The sequence below is a fragment of the Bos taurus genome, chromosome 19 (assembly GCF_002263795.3).
Source record: "Bos taurus isolate L1 Dominette 01449 registration number 42190680 breed Hereford chromosome 19, ARS-UCD2.0, whole genome shotgun sequence".
Classification (NCBI taxonomy): domain Eukaryota; kingdom Metazoa; phylum Chordata; class Mammalia; order Artiodactyla; family Bovidae; genus Bos; species Bos taurus.
Window position 1 is genome coordinate 38,966,282 of NC_037346.1, and position 20,917 is coordinate 38,987,198.

The following is a 20,917-nucleotide window of genomic DNA, read 5'->3' on the forward strand; positions in this document are numbered from 1 at the left end:
GGCTCTTCACAGTTTCCTTCCCAGCTGCCTTTGCGTGAGCAAAATGGCAGCCCCCTTGCCGCGGAGTTTGTCTTGCTTATCCAGGGCTGTAGGATGGTGGTCTCGGCAGGTGGGTAGGGGTGGGGTGGCTGGAAGTCTGGGGGCTGGAGGAGGACAGAGTAGAGGGAAATACTCATTTTACGGTTGTCCTTGGTGAACTTGGGCGATACAGATCGTGCCTAGGTAGGGAGCAGTTGAGGTAGGCGAGACACAGTTATTGTATAGCTATGTGGCTGAGTGGGGAGAGCCTTGGTAGGGCTATCAGGGCGGGCAAGTTCTCGGGGATTAAGTTTCTCCGGTTTGCCCTGGATCTCATTGGCGTACGGGTGTTAAATGGGAAAGAAGTAATGGTTTGGAAGATGGTCTCGCTTCCCGTTGATTTTTTATAAATGTTCTAAATTGGTCAGTAGCTGTAAAGGAGGGAGAATCGTTCCTGCCTGAACAAACTTCATGGTCAGCGAGAGATCTGGCCTTTAAGGAGCTTATTGGTTAATTGGAAACTAGAACGACAAAATAAAGTTTACGTTGAGGCTCCCAATAGAATGAGCACAATGTAATCTGAGTAAATGTAGAGATTTCTGAGTTAAGGTAGAGCAGAAGAAAAGAGAATACTGGGTTGGTGTTTAAGTTCCCCATAGACTGAGCGTTGTTTCATCAGTCTGATCAACCTTGCTTTTATCAACTTTCATCAACTCTGCATTCTTGAGTTGGCATAGCCCTGTAGTATGAAAAGTACTAAAATAAAGCCTTTAGTAAAGATGGAGTGGTATTAGTATTAGGAAAAGTTGCTAACTGGCTTTTAGTAAGAGACAGCTATAATTGTTAAGATAGAAGCATTTCCCCGTTATGTGTGGCTTTATAATTGTTCCTAAGTCATTCTTTGGTTGTGCCCTTTCTATCTTTGCTTACAGTTTGTATAAGATTTTTTCCCAGGTTACCTAACCTTTTTCTGCTATCCTCCAGCCAATCCTAATGACTCAGTCCACAGCAGTAGTTCCAGTGAGAACTAAAAAACGTTTCACACCCCCTATTTATCAACCCAAATACAAAACAGAAAAAGAGTTCACAGAATATGCCCGGAAAGCAGGACTGGTGATTCCTCAAGAAAGTTTGGAACGTCCCATACATCTGGCCTGTACAGGTAAAGCCCTAACCCAGTCCCCTTCTGTCAAAGGTCTTCTTGAAAAGTGGAATGATTTGGACTGTGAATGATAGCATTTAATTAACCCCCAAATCAGTTCAGCTTCAATAATTTGTATACATTATGTTTCATGAGGTCATCTTTGATCTTGTTTTCACAATATTCCTAGAAGACCAGAGTAAAGTTTCTCCCTTTTGTACAAGAAGCAGCTAAGACTCTTTTGAAGACTAACATTATCTTACTCTACTTTTTCTAATCCTGCATGATTTCTTCTGCATGGAAAAGTCTGTTCATAATCTATTTTGTATCCAGGAGCCCTCCCAATTTTTTATGACCTCAAGATGACTTTTTCTCAATCTTGCAATGCTTTCTTAGTTTTCTCCTTCTCTCTTTACAGCTAGTATCTTTGATGCCTATGTTCCTCCTGAGGGTGATGCCCGAGTGTCATCTCTTTCTAAGGAAGGACTGGCACAGAGGACTGAGCGATTGAAGAAGAATGTGGCATCACAATTGTCGTAGGTATCTGAGACAGCTGGGAGTTAATATTAAAATAAAAATTTCTTGTTGCTACTTAATCCAGAGAGGCCATCTTGGATTAATTGTGTATAACTCCTTTGATAACTTGACAGTATATTCTTTCCCTGAAATAGACTTAATGGATAATAGTATGGACATTCTGAATCTTAGCATCTCAGCCTTGACTTGTCATTTTTGTCACGTCATTTAGGAAGTTGACATTGAAGTTTGTAGGACACTTTTTTGATCACATATTTAACAATTTAAAGTAGTAATAAGAGAGAGCATATTTATAAGAGAAATACCTGAGATTTTAAGAGAGTAAGAAAAACCAAAAAGGCTTAAGAAGACAGACCTGTTCTAGGGAGCTAACTGCGCTTTAGTTAAGGAGCAGAAGCCAAAACTGTCTTCTTAAAGAGATTTTCAATAGCTGTCACTCTGGCTCTGACTATATCTAAATTATAGGCTCTTTAAGGTCATATATACATTTCTATGCATTAGTGTATTGAGTTAGTGTCAATTCTTCATGTGGCTACAACATTCCTCTAAATACAGATCTTATCATATCAACACCTCTGCCTCAGACTCCTTGTGGCTCCTTATTATCTGAAGAATAAAATATAGATTTCTTCAGTGGTATTCAGGGCTTTTTAAAAAATAATTTGCCTCTTACCTTTCTCTCCACCATTGTCTATTTCATTTTTCTCATCCTAAACTTTAACATTTCCAAACTAATTGCTAGTTCCTTGACAATTGCTGTGCTGTGTCTCTTTGCACATCCTTTCCTTTGTCTGAAAAATGTCTTTTTTCTTCAGGCATTGTGTCTGCTGTTTTTTGTTTTTTAAAATATTTATTTATTTTTGGCTGTAATGGCTTCTCTTGTTGTGGAGCACGGCCCTACACCCCACACTACATGTGGGCTTCAGTAGTTGCTGTATGTGGGCTCAATAGTTATGGCTGCTGGGCTCCATAGCACCGTAGCTGTGGCACAGGGGCCTAGTTGCCCCCAACATGTTGGATCTTCCCAGTCAGGAATTAAAATGGTGTCCCTTGCATTGCAAGGCAGATTCTTAACCACTGGACCACCAGGAAAGCCCTGGTTTTTTTTTTAATAATATACCCCCAGTTCTTCCCTCTCCTCTCCCTTCCCCCCTTGGCCACCACAAGTCTGTTCTCTTTGTTTCTTTGTTGTTGTTCAACTGCTAAGTTGTGTCCAATTCTTTGTGTCCCCATGAACTTCAGGACACCAGGCTTCCAGGTCCTTCACTATCTCCTGGAGTTTGCTCATGTCCTTTGGGTCAGAGATGCCATCCAACCATCTCATCCTCTATCGCCCCCTTTTCCTGCTCTCAATCTTTTTGAGCAGCAGGGTCTTTTCCAATGAGTCAGCTCTTTGCATCAGGTGGCCAAAGTATTGGAGTTTCAGCTTCAGCATCAGTCCTTCCAGTGAATTTTCAGGGTTGATTTCCTTTAGAATTGACTGGTTTGATTTCCTTGCTGTCCAGGGGATTCTCAAGAGTCTTGTCCACAATCAAAAGCACCAATTCTTCAGTGCTCAACCTTCTTTATGGTCCACCTGTCACATCCATACTTGACTACTGGAAAAACCATAGCTTTGATTATGTTTGTGTTTTATAGATGTTTCTTTCTGCCCTTTTTTTTTTTTTGGCTGCACCACTCAGCATATGGGATCTTAGTATACCGACCAGAGGGATCAAACCTGTACTTCCTGCAGTGGAAACTCAGGGTCTTAACCACTGGACATCCCTGTGTTGTATTTTAGACTCCACATATAAGTGATATTATATGGTATTTGTTTTTCTCTTTCTGACTTACTTGGTTAAGTATGATAATCTCTAGGTCTGCTTTTAATTTCTGTGTCTGCTTTTAAGCCTTCCCTGACTTTTTTTGGAGTTGCCTTTGTTATAATTATAACTGTATGCTTATTTTTACTGTCTCTGGTAACTCTATATTCTGTTGCTCTCCTCTCATGTATTTCTCTCCTGGCTTGTGAACTCTTTGGTGAAAGAGTTCATGATGTTGATGAATACAACACTTATTGTCTAGGGGAGGAGAACAGTTACTGATTGTACACACATAATTACAGATACAATAAAGTATGAGTGCTCTGAAAACACAGGACGGGGAAAGATAACTTTCCCCGTCTGGGAGTTCAGAGTAGGCTTCTCTAAGAAAATGACATTTAAAGCTGGGATCTAAAGGGTTGCTTGGAGTTAGCTGAGTAGAGAAATGTGGTGAGAAATAGCATTCCAGGGAAACAAAACAAGGCTTTGAGGTGAAAAGAGTGTAAAGAAGTTGATTTTGTCAAATGCTTTTTCTCTGATCATTGACGATAATGTGATATTTGTCCTTTATTGTATTGATATGGTATATTACATTAATTGATTTTTTAGTGTTAAGCCAACCCTGCATTCCTGGGATAAATTCCTCTAGGTTATGGTGTCCCTCATCCTCTTAATACATTTTTGGTAACACTGATTAGATCAGAATTCCCTGTTTACATTATTATAACTATGAAAATGCTGTTGACAGCTGAGTCATGCAGTACATTATTATTACATTTCCTTTCCTGCATAATAATTTTTTATTTTCCTGGCATTAAGTGTCTTTTTTTTCTCATTTCCTTATAGAACCCCTGGTTGTGTTAATTTTCTCTTACTGTGTAGAAAACATTATTTTATCAACCTCATCATAAAGACGAAAGCCCTTCTGGAGCCTTCTTACCTTTTTCAGTCTGGATTGGTCTCTCTTCAGGCTCACTGTACATTGTGGAATCTGCTTTTATCATCATCCTGCTAATCCATTTGCCTTGCTCTTATATATATTCCCTGTTTCCTGGATTTTATGTCTTTCTCCTTCATGGTACATTCAGTTATTTTGGTGGTACACATTTCCTCGCAGCTTCCTGAGAAAGAGTGGAAGGTAAATAAGTGAAATGTTGCAAGGCTAAGAAAAAGTCTTTCTTTTAGTCTCCCACTTCATTTATAATTTGCCCATAGGCTTCCCTGGTGGTCTAGTTGTTAAGACTTCACTCTTCCCCTGCAGGGGGCACAAGTTCAATCCCTGGTTGGAGAACTAAGAACCTGTCATGCTGTGCAGTGTGGCCAAAAAAAATAATTTGCCCAGATATAGAATTCTGGACTGGGAGTCATTTTTTTCTTCATCAAAAATACTCCTCCATTGTCTTTCTAATCTTTCTAACTTCTGATGTTGCTAGTTAGAAGCCCAATGTCTTTCTGACTCTTGAACCTCTGTATGAAACCTGTTTTTTCTTCCTTAGTGCTTATAGGATATTTTCTTTGATGTCAAAATTCCAGAAATTCACTATGAGAAGCTTTGGTTTTTCTTTAGAATTAAGTTAGGAGGCTGAATTTATAGGACTTGGCACATTCAAAAAACAATTACTGAATAAATGAACAGACATTAATGGAGGTAAAGTAAGCTGTTAAGTTATGGAAATTGAATGACATCTTCTTTAAAATGATTCTCATGCTTAATTTTACAGAATCCGGAGGATAAAAGAAAGTGATCCTAATTTTAAAGTAAAGGACTTCCCTGAAAAAGCCCAGGATATCTTCATTGAAGCTCATCTGTGTCTAAACAAGTATGTGAACTCCCTGTCTTATACCCACTGTGTTCTCAGCAGCTATTATTCTAGGTGTGTTTTTTTTCCTTCAGGTGAGAATTCTAGAGTGAGAGACCTTCCTCTTTGGGAAATAATTGGAGCCTGGAGCTATCCTTGACTTCTCTCACTGCGTCTGGGAATTTTCACCATTTGGTCTGGCTCAGCTCCACTGGCAAATGTTAGGACTCTGCTTAATGGCAGCTGTTTTCACCCCACCTGATCCCTAACTCATCCTGATCCTTTCTTTGTGTCTTTTGGTCACTAAATCGTGTCCAACCCTTTGCAACCCCATGGACTCTAGCCCGCCAGGCTTCCGTGTGTTATACTATCTCTTGAAGTTTGGTCAGATTCATGTCCATTGAGTCAATAATGCTATCTAACCATCTCATCCTCTGTTGTCCTCTTCTCCTTTTGCCTTCAATCTTCCCCAATATCAGGGTCCTTTCCAATGAGTTGGCTCTTATCATCAGGTGGCCAACATATTGGAGCTTCAGCATCAGACCTTCCAATGTCTAATTGATCAGACCTTCCAGTCTCTGATTACTCAAGATTGATTTTCTGTAGAATTGACAGCTTTGGTGTCCTTGCAGTCTAGGGGACTCTCAACAGTCTTTTCCAGCATCACAGTTTGAAAGCATCAATTCTTCAGCACTCACCTTTATGGTCCAACTCTCACATCCATGCCTGACTACTGGAGAAGCCATAGCTTTGACTCCATGAACCTTTGTCAGAAAAGTGATGTCTCTGCTTTTTAATACGCTGTCTAGATTTGTCATAACTTTCCTTCCAAGGAGCAAACATCTTTTAATTTCATGGCTACAGTCACTATCTGCAGTGATTTTGGAGCCCAAGAAAGTAAAATCTGTCACTGCTTCCACTTTTTCCCCTTCCGTTTGCCATGAAGCTATGGGACTGGATGCCATAATCTTCGTTTTTTGGATGTTGAGTTTTAAGTCAGCTTTTTCACTCTCCTCTTTCATCCTCATCAAGAGGCTCTTTAGTTCCTCTTCACTTTCGGCCATTAGAGTGGTATCATTTGCATATCTGAGGTTGTTGATATTTCTCCCAGCAGTCTTGATTCCAGCTTGTGATTCATCCAGCCCAGCATTTCACATGATGTACTCTGCATGCTGCTGCTGCTAAGTCGCTTCAGTCGTGTCCGACTCTGTGCGACCCCATAGACAGCAGCCCACCAACCTCTGCCGCCCCTGGGATTCTCCAGGCAAGAACACTGGAGTGGGTTGCCATTTCCTTCTCCAGTGCATGAAAGTGAAAAGTGAAAGTGAAGTCGCTCAGTTGTGTCTGACTCCTAGCGACCCCGTGGACTGCAGCCTATCAGGCTCCTCCGTCCATGGGATTTCCCAGGCAAGAGTACTGGAGTGGGTTGCCATTGCCTTCTCCAGTATTCTGCATAGAAGTACATAAATAAGCAAGGTGACAATATACAGCCTTCAGTTCAGTTCAGTCGCTCAGTTGTGTCCGACCCCATGAATCGCAGCACGCCAGGCCTCCCTGTCCATCACCAGCTCCCGGAGTTCATTCAAACTCACGTCTATCAAGTCGGTGATGCCATCCAGCCATCTCATCCTCTGTCATCCCCTTTACCTCCTGCCCCCAATCCCTCCCAGCATCAGAGTCTTCCAGTGAGTCAACTCTTCACATCAGGTGGCCAAAGTACTGGAGTTTCAGCTTTAGCATCATCCCCTCCAAAGAACACCCAGGGCTGATCTCCTTCAGAATGGACTTATTGTATTCCTTTTCTAGTTTTGAACCAGTCGGTTATTTCATGTCCAGTCTGTTTCTTCTTGACCTGCATGCAAGTTTCTCAGGAGACAGGTAAGGTGGTCTGCTATTCCCACCTCTGAGAGTTTTCCAGTTTGTTGGGATCCACACAGTCAAAGGCTTTAGCTTAGTCAATCAAGGAGAAGTAGATGTTTTTCTGGAATTCCCTTGCTCTCTCTATAATACAGCAAATGCTGGCAATTTGATCTCTGTTTCCTCTGCTTTTTCTAAACCCAGCTTGTACATCTGTAAGTTCTCAGTTCACATATTGCTGAAGCCTAGCTTGAAGACTTTGAGCATAACCTTACTAGCATGTGAAATGAGCACAATTGTTTGATAGCTTGAACATTCTTTGGCATTGCCCTTCTTTGGGATTGGAAAGGAAACTGATCTTTTCCAGTCCTGTGGCCACTACTGAGTTTTCCAAATTGCTGACATATTGAGTGCAGTGCTTGAACAGCATCATCTTTTAGGATTTGAAATAGCTCAGCTGGAATTCCATCACCTCCACTAGCTTTGCAATACTGAAATCAGATTGACCATATTCTTTGTAGCTGAAGATGGAGGAGCTCAATACAGTCAGCAAAAACAAGATCTGGAGCTGACTGTGGCTCAGATAATGAGCTCCATATTGCAAAATTCAGGCTTAAATTGAAGAAAGTAGGGAAAACCACTAGGTCACTCAGGTATGACCTAAATCGATCCCTTATGAATTATAGAGTAGAGGTGACAAATAGATTCAAAGGATTAGATCTGGTAGACACAGTGCCTGAAGAACTATGGGCGGAGATTCATAACGTTGTACAGGAGGCGGTGATCAAGACCATCCCCAAGAAAAAGAAATTCAAGAAGGCAAAGTGGTTGTCTGAGGAGGCACTACAAATAGCTGAGGAAAGAAGAGGAGTGAAAGGCAAGCGAGAAAGGGAAAGATATACCCAACTGAATACAGAGTTAAAGAGAATAGCAAGGAGATAAGAAGGCCTTTCTAAATGAATAATGCAAAGAGAGGAAAGCAACAGAATGGGAAAGACTAGAGATCTCTTCAAGAAAATTGGAGATATCAAGGGGACATTTCATGCAAGTATGGGCACAATAAAGAATAGGAATCATATGGACCTAACAGAAGCAGAAGAGATTAAGGACAGGTGGCAATAATAGAAGAACTATATTTTAAAAAGTTAATGATCGGGGGTGGGGCCGCGAGTGGCATGGAGGAGGCGGAGGCCGTGGTGCTCCCGGCCGAGATGTGCGGGCCCGAGTGGGGCTTGAACGGGACCCGGGCTCCTTGAGATACTGCTGCAGGCATGGGTTGTCCAGGACAGTGGTGACCCCCCAACATACGGCATGGACAACTGGAAGCCCAGCTCTCTCATCAAGCCCTTTGGGGCGTGAAAAAAGTGGAGCTGGTATCTGACCTGGAAGTATAAACTGACCACCCAGTGGGCCCTGGAGGTTCTGTCAGGAGCCGTGCTTTTCCTACTGGTGACCGTCATCGTCAACATCAAGTTGATCCTGGACACACGACAAGCTGTCAGCGAGGCCAGTGAAGACCTGGAGCCAGAACAAGACTATGATGAGGCCCTGGGCCGACTGGAGCCTCCAAGGCGCAGAGGCAGTGGTCCCCGACGTGTCCTGGACGTGGAGGTATACTCAAGCCGCGGCAAAGTGTATGTGCCAGTGGACGGCACCACGGTGCTGGAGGGTGAGGCCCAGGAGCAGGGCCGGGGCAGCCAAGTCATCGTCCTCAACCAGGCCACGGGCCATGGATGGCAGAGCGAGTGTCTGACACCTATTCACCTCATGAGGATGAGGCCGTGGTGCTGTTCCTCAACATGGCGGCAGCTGGCCGAGTGCTCATGTGCACCGTCAAGCACGAGGGCTCCTTCCTCCTCAGGGACACCGCCAGGGCTCTGCTGAGGAGCCTAGGCAGCCAGGCTGGCCCTGCCCTGGCCTAGAGGGACACCAGGGCCTTCGTGGGACGAAGAGGAGGTCCTTTGCTCGCGGAGAAACATTATAAGTCACCTGCCCTCTCCTCCTGGGGGGATCCAGTTCTGCTGAAGACAGATGTGCTGCTGAGCTCAGCTGAAGAGGCAGAGTGCCACTGGGCAGACACAGAGCTGAACCGTCGCCGCTGCTACTGCAGCAAAGTTGAGGGCTACGGGAGCGTGTGCAGCTGCAAGGACCCCACACCCATCGAGTTCAGCCCTGACCCACTCCCAGACAACAAGGTCCTTGATGTGCCTGTGGCTGTCATTGCGGGGAACCGGCCCAATTACCTGTACAGGATGCTGCGCTCTCTACTCTCAGCCCAGGGGGTGTCTCCCCAGATGATAAGTTTTCATTGATGGCTACTGTAAGGAGCTGATGGAGGTGGTGGCGCTGCTTGGTCTGAAGGGCATCCAGCACACTCCCATCAGCGTCAAGAACGCCCGTGTGCCTCAGCACTACAAGGCCAGCCTCACTGCCACTTTCAACCTGTTTCCGGAAGCCAAGTTTGCTGTGGTTCTGGGAGAGGACCTGGATATTGCTGTGGATCCTTTCAGTTACCTGAGCCAATCCGTCCACCTGCTGGAGGAGGGCGACAGCTTGTACTGTATCTCTGCCTGGAATGACCAGGGCTGTGAACACACGGCGGAGGACCCAGCAGTGCTGTACCGTGTGGAGACCATGCCTGGGCTGGGCTGGGTACTCAGGAAGTTCTTGTACAAGGAAGAATTTGAGCCCAAGTGGCCCACACCAGAAAAGCTCTGGGACTGGGACATGTTTATGCGGATGCCAGAACAACGCTGAGGCCGAGAGTGCATTATCCCTGATGTGTCCTGATCCTACCGCTTTGGCATCATTGGCCTCAACATGAATGGCTACTTCCATGAGGCCTACTTCAAGAAGCACAAGTTCAGCATGGTTCCAGGTGTCCAGCTCAGGAACGTGGACGGTCTAAAGAAGGACGCTTATGAAGTAGAAGTTCACAGGCTTCTCAGTGAAGCGGAGGTTCTGGACCACAGCAAGAACCCTTGTGAAGACTCTTTCCTGCCAGACACAGAGGGCCACACCTACATGGCATTTATCCGGATGGAGAAGGACAATGACTTCACCACCTGGACTCAGCTTGCCAAGTGTCTCCGAATCTGGGACCTGGATGTGTGTGACAACCACCGGGGCCTGTGGAGACTGTTTCAGAAGAAGAACCACTTCCTGGTGGTGGGGGTCCCAGCCTCCCCATACTCGATGAAGAAGCCACCATCAATCACCCCAATTTTCTTGGAGTCACCCACAAAGGAGGAGGGAGGCCCGGGAGCTGCAGAACAGACATGAGACCTCCTCCAGGAACCTGCAGGGCTGCGTACTGTGTAGCCCCAGGCAGGCTAGCCCTTTATCCAATCCTGTAGGATTTTGTAGACACTGGCAGGGGCTAGGTGTGGTTTTTTTTAACATGAAACTTAATTACTAACTCCCAGGGGAGGGTTCCTCTGCTCCAACACCCCTGTTCCTGAGTTGGAGGTCTATTTATTTACCTTCTTGTTGGGAAAGGGCAGGAGAGTACCTGGGAATCACTGGGATCCCTGGGCAGCCCATTCTGCCCTTTGCATACTCCTTCCTCCCAGGCCTGACTGAGAATCTAAGGTATTTATTGACTGTCCTGAGGGTCTTGGAAACAGCTGAAGCCTGGAGGGCCTTGATTCTTTTTTTTTTTTTTTTTTTGGACTGGGGTGCTGCCCTGAGGGTGGGGCAGGCTCTTACTCAGGAAACTGCTGTGCCCAACCCATGGACAGGCCCACCTGGGGCCCACATGCTGATGCAGACTCACTCAGAGACCCTCAGACACTGAACCAGGCCTCTTCTCAGCCTCCTCTTTGTCCAGATTTCCAAAGCTGGATAAGGTGGTCATTGATTAAAAAAGGAGAAAAGCTCAAAAAAAAAAAAAAAAAAGTTAATGATAGAGATAACCATTAGTGTGGTCACTCAGAGCCAGATATCCTGGAATGTGAAGTCAAGTGGGCCTTAGGAAGCATTACTTCAAACAAAGCTAATGGAGGTGATGAAATTCCAGCTGAGCTATTTAAAATCTTAAAAGATGATGCTGTTCAAGTCTTGACTCAATATGTGAAGCAATTTGGACAACTCAGCAGTGGCCACAGTTGGGTTGCTATTTTGTTATTGGGTTGCAGGAGCTCTTTATGTGTTCTGAATAGTAATCCCATGTCAGATATATGCTTTATAAATATTTTCTCCCATTTCATGGGTTTTTACTTTCTTGGTAGTGTACTTTGAAATAAGAACATTTTAATTTTTGTTAAGTCCAAGTTACATGTGTTTTCTTTTGTTGTCTGAGTTTTTACTGTCAAATCTACAAATCATTGCCAAATTCAGTGTCGTGGAATTTTTCCCTAATGTTTTCTTCTAAGAGTTTTATAGATTTGGTTCTCACATTTTGGTCTTTGATCCCTTTTGAGTATGCTGTAATGTAAGCATCTGACTTCATTTTTTTTTTTTTCTAATAATATCACCTATGTATTTATTTGTTAATTTTGGCTGTGTGTGCTGGATCTTTTGTCGCTGTGCTCAGACTTTCTCTAGTTGCACCCAGCCAGGACTACTCTTTGTTTTGGTGCGTGAGCCTCTCGTTGCAGTGGTGTCTTCTGTTGCAGAGCGAGGGCACTAGGCACACCGGCTTCAGTAGCTGGGGCTTGAGGGCTGTAGAGAATGGGCTCAGTCGTGGCACACAAGGTTCATTGGTCCCAGGCGTGTGGGATCTTCTGGCACCAGGGACTGGACCAGTGTTGCCTGAATTGGCAGGCGGATTCTTAACCACTGGACCACTAGGGAAGTCCCAGTGGTATAACTTTCTGATTCTCTTCTTTCCTTTTCTATAGATTTTTTAAAACTTATTTTCTTAATGGTTACTTTGGGGATCAGAATTCGTATCTTAACCGTCTAGTTCGGATAATATCAAAGTTTCAATAGTGTACAAGCAGTCTGCTCCTTCCCCTTTGCATTGTTACTGCCGCTGATTATATGTTTATACACTATGTGCCCATAACATAGATTTGTAACCGATGTTTTATGCATGTGCCTTTTAAATCAAATAGGAAAAAAATGAGGAATTACAGATCAGAAGGACAGGAATACTGGCCTTTATGTTTACCTATATAGTAACCTGTACCTGTGCTGATTGTTTCTTATTGCTTTAAGTTACTGTCCAGTGTCCTTTCATTTAGGTCTGAAAAACGCCTTTAGTATATCTAATAGGACAGATCTCCTGGTAATAAACCCTCCCAATTTTTGTTTATCTGAAAATATCTACAATTCTCCTTCATTCTTTTTTCTTTCTCTTTTTTTTTCTTTTGCCATACCTCATGGCATGTGGAACTTCCCCGACCAGCGATTTAACCCATGTCCCCTGAAATGGAAGTGCATTAACCACTGAGCCACCAGGGAAGCCCTCTCCTTCATTTTTAAAAGATAGTGTTTCTATCTATAAAATTCGTAGTTGACAGATTTTCTTTTAGGCCTTTAAATATATCATCCCACTGCCTTTTGGCCTCCATAGTTTCTGATAAGAAACCAACTGTAACCTTTGTAAGGTCCCTGGTATGTGACAAATTACTTCTCTTCTGTTGCTTTTAAGATTTTCTCTTTGTCTCTTGGTTTTGACACTTGCACTGTACTGTGTCTCAGTGTGGATTTCTTTGAGTTCATTCTGCTTGGAGTTTGTGGAGTTTCTTGGATATGAACATTCATTTCTTTTACCAAATTTGAAATGTTTTCAGCCATCCTTTCTATTCTTTTTTTTTTTTTTTTGGCTACACTATGCGTTATGCAGGAACTTCCCCGGCCAGGGATTGAACCTGTGTCCCCTGCAGTGGAAGCACAGACTCTTAACCACTGGACCCTTAGGGAAGCTCCTTCAGCCATTATTTCTTCAAATGTTTTTTTTGCCTCCTCTCTTCTCCTTCTGGGACTCCTGATATGTGTGTTCATGCACTTGACGGTGTCCTGCAGGTACCTCAGGCTCTACTCATTTTTCTTCATTGTTTTCTTCTTTTTGCTCCTTAGATTGGATACTTTCAATAGTTTTATCCGCAAGTTATGGGGCTCAGCTGGTAAAGAATCCGCCTGCAATGCAGGAGACCTGGGTTCGATCCCTGGGTTGGGAAGATCCCCTGGATAAGGGAAAGACTACCCACTCCGGTATTCTGACCTAGAGAATTCCATGGACTGTATAGTCCATGGGGACGCAAAGAGAGGGAAACAACTGAGCAACTTTCACTTGCTCCTTAGATTGGATGCTTTCAATAGTTTTATCCTCGAGGTAACTGATCCCGTGTTTCTTCCTGCTCAGATTTGCTGTTCAGCCCCTGTAGTGAATTTTTTTTAAGTCTTTATTGGATTTGTTACCTTATTGCTTGCTTTTTTTTTTTTTTTAATGTGTTGGCTTTTTGGTCAGGAGATATGTGGGATCTTAGCTCCCCAACCAGGAATTGAACCTGCACCCCCTGCTCTGGAAGGTGAAATCTTAACCACTGTACTGCCAGGGAAGTCCCTAACCCCCGTAGTGAATTTTTAATTTCTTTCACTGTATTTTGCAGTTCTAGAATTTGTTTGGTTCATTTTCACAATTTTTATCTCTTTACTGATTGATGTACTTATTTCGTAGATTGTTTTAGAATTTCCTTTAGTTCTTTTCGCCTGGTTGCCTTTATCTCAATGAGCATGTAGGACAGTTGATTTAATGTCTTTGGCTAATAATTCTAATGTCTGGGCTTCCTCAGGGATAGCTTCTGTCAAAAATTATTTTCTGTAAGTGGGCCATAGTTTCATGTTTCTTTGTATACTTTGTAACTTTTTGTTGAGAATTGGACATTCTGAGCATCATTATGTGGTAACTCTGAAAATCAGATTGCTCTGCTCCTCAGAAATTGCTGACTTTGTTGATTAGTGCCGCTGCCATCCATTTGTGACTTTTCCAAACTAATACTGCCAAGTGTGTATTCTTTGTTTCGGGTAGTCGTCAGTGAAGTTTCCGTTCCATTACCTCTGCAGTCGGCCAGTGACCTGACAAAGATTTCCTAAATTGTCTGACTGAATAAAAACAAAATAGGTGTTCTTTTCCCTTTATCCCTTTATATCTGTTGATGGGAAAAGCTGCTGCAGCCAGCAGGGCTGAAACCGTGGCATGGTTTGTGCTGGTCTCTCTGCCATCCACCAGATTGACCAGAATGTGCAAACTCAAATTTTGGAGGGGAAGGTCCCTGCTGCCTGCCCAAGTACCAGCCATCCACTCCAGAACACAGACCGCTGTCCCGCAGTCATGGCAGGGCTGAGGGAAAGAGGAGGGGAGGTGGTTTGTACATGTTCTTAAATCCAGGCTCATTGGCTTCTTCCTTCATCAGGCACTCCCCTGGTTGTTATAAGTATCCAGAGTTCTGAGATTTTGCTTTGCTTATTTATCAGTTACTTCAATGAAGGGACCCACCCCTAGTGCTTCCTGGTCTGTTGTTTTGCTTGATGTCTGTGTCTGTTGATTGTGCTAGATTGATTCCAGGTCTGTTTTGTAGTGTTGATGATGGAGTGTGTTTCTTCTGAGGGAATTGCAGACAACCTAAGTTATGAATATGCTCCCAGAGAGGTTTTCTCTGTGTGTTTCTGCCAAATCCTCTAGGGATAGCATTGGCAAGGTATTAGTTTTTATGTTAATTTCTTAGTTTAGGAATTCTTGCATCATAGAGATACTGTAAATTTTGTGTCTACATCTGAGTATAATGTGTACTTAGGGCTTTAATTTTTCAGTTTTCATGGGGTTTTTTGGTTGCTGTTGTTTGTTTTTTAGATTTTTTACCCCTGCTCAGAGCCCTAGACAGAGGGAAGCTTTGTCTCTAGGTTGGTGGGCTGTTTTTCTAGTTTCCTTTTCCTGCGCCTGCCAGACTCTTTTGAGGGTCACAGCTTTATACAGGGATTTCAGTTCCAACTCCCTGTCCTTCCAACGTCCTGGGTTTTAGGAAAAGTCAAGCTCTAGCCATCAGATCCTATTTCTGGATCCTTAAATCATCTCTTACCTGGTTGTGGTATCAGGTTATGTTCTTTCCATTCTACTTTTAATTCGCTCTTCCTCTCTGGCACCTATGGACTTAACTTCCTTTCTCGTGTACTAGGCTAGAGATTTAAAAATGTGTGTGTGTCTGTGTTTATTGTATTCTGTCCAGCCTTTCTGGATGTTTACAGTGGGAGGGTAAATTTTATTGCAAACTTACTTATAGGATAAGTTCTATTACAAAATACCGAGTCAGCTCATAAAAGGGGGAGTTTATTTCTACTGAAGATTTCTAGGCCAAGATAGTGATGAGGCAGAGTTCATTCGGAGGTGCCAGGTGTGGTGGCTGTGGTATCTGTCACCACAACTTGGTGTAGTCTAGTCTAGAGCTACAGTGAGGGGAAATGACTCAGAGTCTTTTTTATTTGGAATAGAAGTGGAAGTGAAACAGAATTAACCTATCACCCACTCTGGCATTAGAGACACAGTTTTTCAAAGAGCAAGACTTTAACCACTTAGGAAGTGTTAAATTGCAGAAGATAGAAAAAAAAAAGAAAAGAAAAAAAGCAACAAAAAAAATAAATTGCAGGAGAAAGTCATGAATGTGTATCTGAAAGAAACTAATCTGTGGTCTTAGGTTTACTTGAAGACTACTTCAGTTAGGAACCCTCCTAAAATCTTACATGTACAAGAGCTTGGGTTTGTTGTTTCATTTTCTTCCTGAATAGAATCAGCATAACTTGGTCACTCTGGCAGCCACAAAGATGGGATGGAGGGACAGTTTGTTTGGAAAGGACCAGAAATGACAAGTTGTTATCTTTTACTTTTTCTAAACCTTAAGCTTTTTATTTTGTATTGGAGTATAGCCATTTAATGGAAGCCGTTGACTTCCTTGGTGGCTCAGACAGTAAAAGCATCTGCCTACAATGCAGGAGACTCGGGTTGGATCCCTGGGTCAGGAGGATCCACTGGAGAAGGAAATGGCAACCTGCTCCAGTACTCTTGCCTGTAAATCCCATGGATGGAGAAGCCTGGTAGGCTACAATCCATGGGGGTCGCAAAGAGTCAGACATGACTGAGCGACTTCACTTTCTTTCCATAGCTGTTTAACAGTGTTGTAGTGTCAGATGAACAGTGAAGGACTCAGCCATACTGGTTATCTCTTGGCTGGGTTCAAGGATGAAAGTGTAAGAAATAAGGCTAGGCAGTTGGTATTGATGATGTATCCATGGTAAGAAGAGATAAGTTGAGCTTTTGATTGTTGTTTGTGTTGAATCTTGTTCCAGCTTAGAACAGAAATCAGTCCCCATGTCCCAGTGAGGGTCTCTTACCCATCTCAAGGATATCTAGTAATTTCAGAGAAATTTCTTTCTGCTCCTGAAATTCAAACACAACTTTACACTGCTTTTAGAGCTCATGGTTTTCTGAGAAATCATGTTATTCTTCATCTTTGTATTTCTAGGACTTAGTATATTACCTGGCTTATAGTAGGTGTGCAGAAAATATTTGTAAAAATGAAGGGAATGATTTTCCATTTTCAGGGCCATTTTCAACTTTCATATAGTGTATCATAAAAGCAGTAGTCAGTGATACAAATTTCTTTCCTTTTTAGCTCAGACCATGACCGACTTCATACCTTGGTAACCGAAAACTGTTTTCCGGTAGGTTCTCATCTTCCTTAGAATTGTGGGATGCCTGAGTAGACAGATTCTAGATAGCACCTCAGTTTTCTTAAGGATCAGTTTTGAGAGTACAGGAAGTTTAAGGCAAAAGGCCGAAGTTCGTTATGTTTGGCTGCATGGTAATGACTTGGTATGGAGTCTGGTAAAGGCCGTGCAGTTGCAGATAGAGGAGGTCCCTGAGCAAGCAGTACTGAGACTGCAAATCCTGAGGGGAGGGGATGGTCACATTAGGCCAGCCCTGCACATGCCTGGGCCACAATAAAGGACTTAAGCAGTGTGCTTGAGGCTTACACTGTGTGGTAACGAGGGCGCTAGGTACTCTGGGAGACTCCTGACAATGAGGACTTTGTGGTTTAGTTAGAAGTTCAAGAATAAGAATTTCAGTTGCTCCCAGTTCTGCCTCATCTCCCCAGGCACAAGTATAGCTATCCTAGTCTAAGGAGGTTATTAGCCTTTATAAAAGTCTATAAAATTCCTATAAAAACTGCCGAAAGGTAAGAGGAAAAAAACAAATGTGCAGCCAACAGAAATGCACGCACTAGCGAGCAGATTATGACAGTGTGTGGGAGGGATAACATATTAGGTAAGCTGGCAGTTTGGAATGCGGTCTTCATTGATTTGGAGAAGGGTTCTCCAGGTGGTAATTGGCTCTTGAGTCATGATTTAGAAATGAAAAGAGAGTTGTTGTAAGGTGAGCTGAAGCAATAGCTTAAGCAAAATTTAGAAAAGTGAGAGAAAATAAGCACCACAGCGCATTTGATGGGAAACGTTGCATGTTGACTGTGGCATTGCAGGAAGAGGAAGCATGGAAATAAGCACCCACTTCCCTAAGGGGGCGGGGGGTGCGGGCAGGAATCCAGTTGAACTCTTCTCTGCCCTCAGGACATGGTCTGGGACATCAAATATAAGACTGTCCGCTGGAGCTTCGTAGAGTCTTTAGAGCCACCCCAGGTGGTGCAGGTTCGCTGTTCGAGTCTGGTGACCAAGAGCAACGCGTACGGCCAGGTCACCGTCCGCATGCACACCCGGCAGGTAGAGGCACCAGTCTGCTTTCCTCCCAGCTTTTCTTTACTCTCAGGTTGAGCACCTACCTCTGAGTCCTGGGTATAGCTACCAGGACTGTGAGTTCTAAGGAAAGGCTCGCCATGGTCTTTCTGGGCTTGTCACTGCACCCTTCCCACTGCTGTATGTTAGCTGTGAACACAGTTGTGGGGATATTATTCCCTCCCCTTCCTGGGATCCCTCCTACCTCCTTCCACTCCCTCCACCCTGACCGCCCTCCCCACCCAGTCAAAAACCCTCTAAGAGTAAAGTGTCAGTGGTTGATCAGTTAGTCTGGATTCAGAATTAAACAACTCTGAGGACTAACCAACTTGACGTGCTTTCATCTTTGCAGACTCTGGCCATCTATGACCGGTTTGGCCGGTTGATGTATGGACAGGAAGATGTGCCCAGGGATGTCCTGGAGTATGTTGTCTTTGAAAAGCACCTGGCGAATCCCTATGGCAGCTGGAGAATGCATGGCAAGATTGTTCCCCCATGGGCACCCCCTAAGCAGCCCATCCTTAAGGTAAAGCAGCTCTCACGGTTTAAGGTGTGCTAAGTTGCTTGAGTCTGATGTCCAGCTCTTTGCAACCCCATGTACTGTAGCCCACCAGGATCCTCTGTCCATGGGATTATCCTGGGAAGAATACTGTAGTGGGTTGCCATGTCCTCCTCCAGGGGATTTTCCCCACCCAGGAATTGAACCCCCCGCATCTTACGTCTCCTGTATTGGTGGACGGGTTCTTTACCACTAGGGCCTCCTGGTTTAAGACGTGACATCCTCAGCCACTCCTGTTGGGCACCTCCTAGTGGAGAGGGAGGGTGATGCCGCCCCAGGAAGAGGAATTCTTTGCGGATGGGCCTGGAGGCAGGCTTGAATCTCCTGGGTAAACATGGACTTGGATAATAGATAACTTAGCTTCCTGCTCTTTCAGACGGTGATGATCCCTGGGCCCCAGCTGAAACCTGGGGAAGAGTATGAAGAGCTGCAAAGAGAGGCCCATAAGCCTCAGCTAGCGTGACGGCAAGAATGATTCCTGGGGTGAAGCATGGGTGATGAAGCAGCTGGAAGCTGTGAAGTCTGGGTGTCCGGAAGCTGTGAAGTCACCTGTCTTTCTTCATGCTGTAGAAAGAACTGCCTTTGTTCTCTCTTACCCTGCTTGGGTCTTTTAAGCAGTCTTATCCTCAATAACAACTGCTGCTGGTTGGGCCCTGGTGGGTTGGTTCTATGCACAGCAATGGCTCTGCTTCTTTTTTTCCATCTTAAATCTAGTTTCTAACTCCAGATGAAAGATGGTATGTTTCAGAGAACATGATACCAGCTTGCCCAAAGCAAGAACTGTCAGGAGCAAACTGGCAGGACTTTCTAATTACAGGGCAGGGATCAGAGTTGGAAATAAAACACTTATCAAGTATTAGACAAATTGTGGTGGGTTCTCTACATTTCTCCTGGTTCAGGCTGGAAGTGGACAAGTCTTCAGATGGTAGACGTGGAAGTTAACTATGACTGATGACTTACAGGAAATCCAGACTTGAGAAAAATAATTAGTGTTTATAAAAGTGATGTCATTTAAGAGGGTCTCTTCTCATACACTGATTCACTAAATCAGTATCTGTATTTCACAAATGAATGTAAATCCAAAGACATCATTTAGTCCTCAGCTTTTAGATTTTGTTCTTAATTATCGACTGTATCCTGATGTAATCCCAGGAGGCGTTGGTAGAGGCAGGGGCCATGGAAGTGTGGATACATTTGGGAAATTCATCAGTAAGACTTGGTTCACTGATTTCTAGCACCTTTTGGAAATGGTGACTATTTTTGCAGCCCAGATTTGGAGGCAAAGATTCCAGGATATGAACCTGTGGAGAGGGAAACAGCCCAGCCCCTACTTGTGCCTTAGCTCCAGCTGGAGGAGGATGTAGGACTTCACATACTCATGTCCTGGGTCATCTGAGGTGTGACAGGGAAGTCACTGTCCCAGCAGCAAGCTTGGCTTGTAGCACTATTACACTGATCAGCCCATGAGGTCTCCCCTTAAAAATTAGAACCTTATTTCTCATATTTCTGTGTTGTTTTTTTAAATTTTATTTATTTATTTTATTTTATTTTATTTTTAAACTTTACATAATTGTATTAGTTTTGCCAAATATCAAAATGAATCCGCCACAGGTATACATGTGTTCCCCATCCTGAACCCTCCTCCCTCCTCCCTCCCCATACCATCCCTCTGGGTCGTCCCAGTGCACCAGCCCCAAGCATCCAGTATCGTGTATCGAACCTGGACTGGCAACTCGTTTCTTATGTGTATGAGACAGCAAAAGAGACACTGATGTATAGATCAGTCTTATGGACTCTGTGGGAGAGGGAGAGGGTGGGAAGATTTGGGAGAATGACATTGAAACATGTAAAATATCATATTTCTGTTTTTTAAGTCTAGAGTTTTCTTTTAAGGAGTTTATCACTTGGCTAAGGATTAATCTGTTCTGACCTTGAGAGTAGAGTCCAAAGAAATGAATCAGGTTGAGAATAACCTGACTCCTCTCTGTAAAGCTACCATCTCAGCAAAGCAGCAAACAGACCAGGCCTCACTAGGGAGAACTAAGGTTTTAATAACAGCTGCCAAGTGCAGACCACAGAAACAAGATGTGTATGCTTAGGGGAGAGGCAGCACTAGCGGGTTAATCCAAAGCAGCCACTCTCATCAGGCTACTTAGTCTCAACCCTTTTGGCTTAAAAATGTACATCAGTTTCCAGCATTGCTGCCCAAGTGAGGTTTGGCCATATCCTATTTGCCTGAGCCCCGGATTAAGGCAAAATGAGAAGGGAGGTGCTTTCAGTAGGATCCACAGCTGGGGGGTGTGTGGAGTAAGGGAGAGGCAGTCCTGGGTGGGACAGGGAGCAGAGAAAGCACACTTAATGACCAAACAGCATTTTGATTTCTATGAAAATATTTAAAGCTTTCAAATAAGCTATTTCACCCCACTCCCCTAGATCTGTCTCAGGGGTCTGTAGATAATCCTAAATAGCAGCTAAG

The 20,917-nt window shown here is 43.8% G+C and overlaps 1 protein-coding gene and 1 pseudogene across 3 annotated transcripts; both read left to right on the forward strand.

Moving 5' to 3' along the window:
• Nucleotides 1–26: 26 nt before the first annotated feature.
• MRPL45 (mitochondrial ribosomal protein L45) lies at nucleotides 27–19,306 on the forward strand. Of its 3 annotated transcripts, none has more exon segments than NM_001035100.2 (8): nucleotides 27–109; nucleotides 1,003–1,180; nucleotides 1,578–1,695; nucleotides 5,223–5,321; nucleotides 16,769–16,817; nucleotides 17,721–17,870; nucleotides 18,235–18,408; nucleotides 18,818–19,300. In NM_001035100.2, coding segments are annotated over 8 exon segments (921 nt in total). In that variant the 5' UTR covers nucleotides 27–43; the 3' UTR covers nucleotides 18,905–19,300.
• On the forward strand, nucleotides 8,326–11,051 carry POMGNT2P (protein O-linked mannose beta1,2-N-acetylglucosaminyltransferase pseudogene; annotated as a pseudogene).
• Nucleotides 19,307–20,917: the final 1,611 nt, after the last annotated feature.

Coding starts and splice junctions, on each gene's coding strand:
- MRPL45 (XM_010816129.2), top strand. CDS start 44: ATGGCAGCCCCCTTGCCGCGGAGTTTGTCTTGCTTATCCAGGGCTGTA. Junction 1,181..1,577: donor CATACATCTGGCCTGTACAG/GTAAAGCCCTAA, acceptor CTCTCTTTACAG/CTAGTATCTTTGATGCCTAT. Junction 1,696..16,768: donor AATGTGGCATCACAATTGTC/GTAGGTATCTGA, acceptor TTTCCTTTTTAG/CTCAGACCATGACCGACTTC.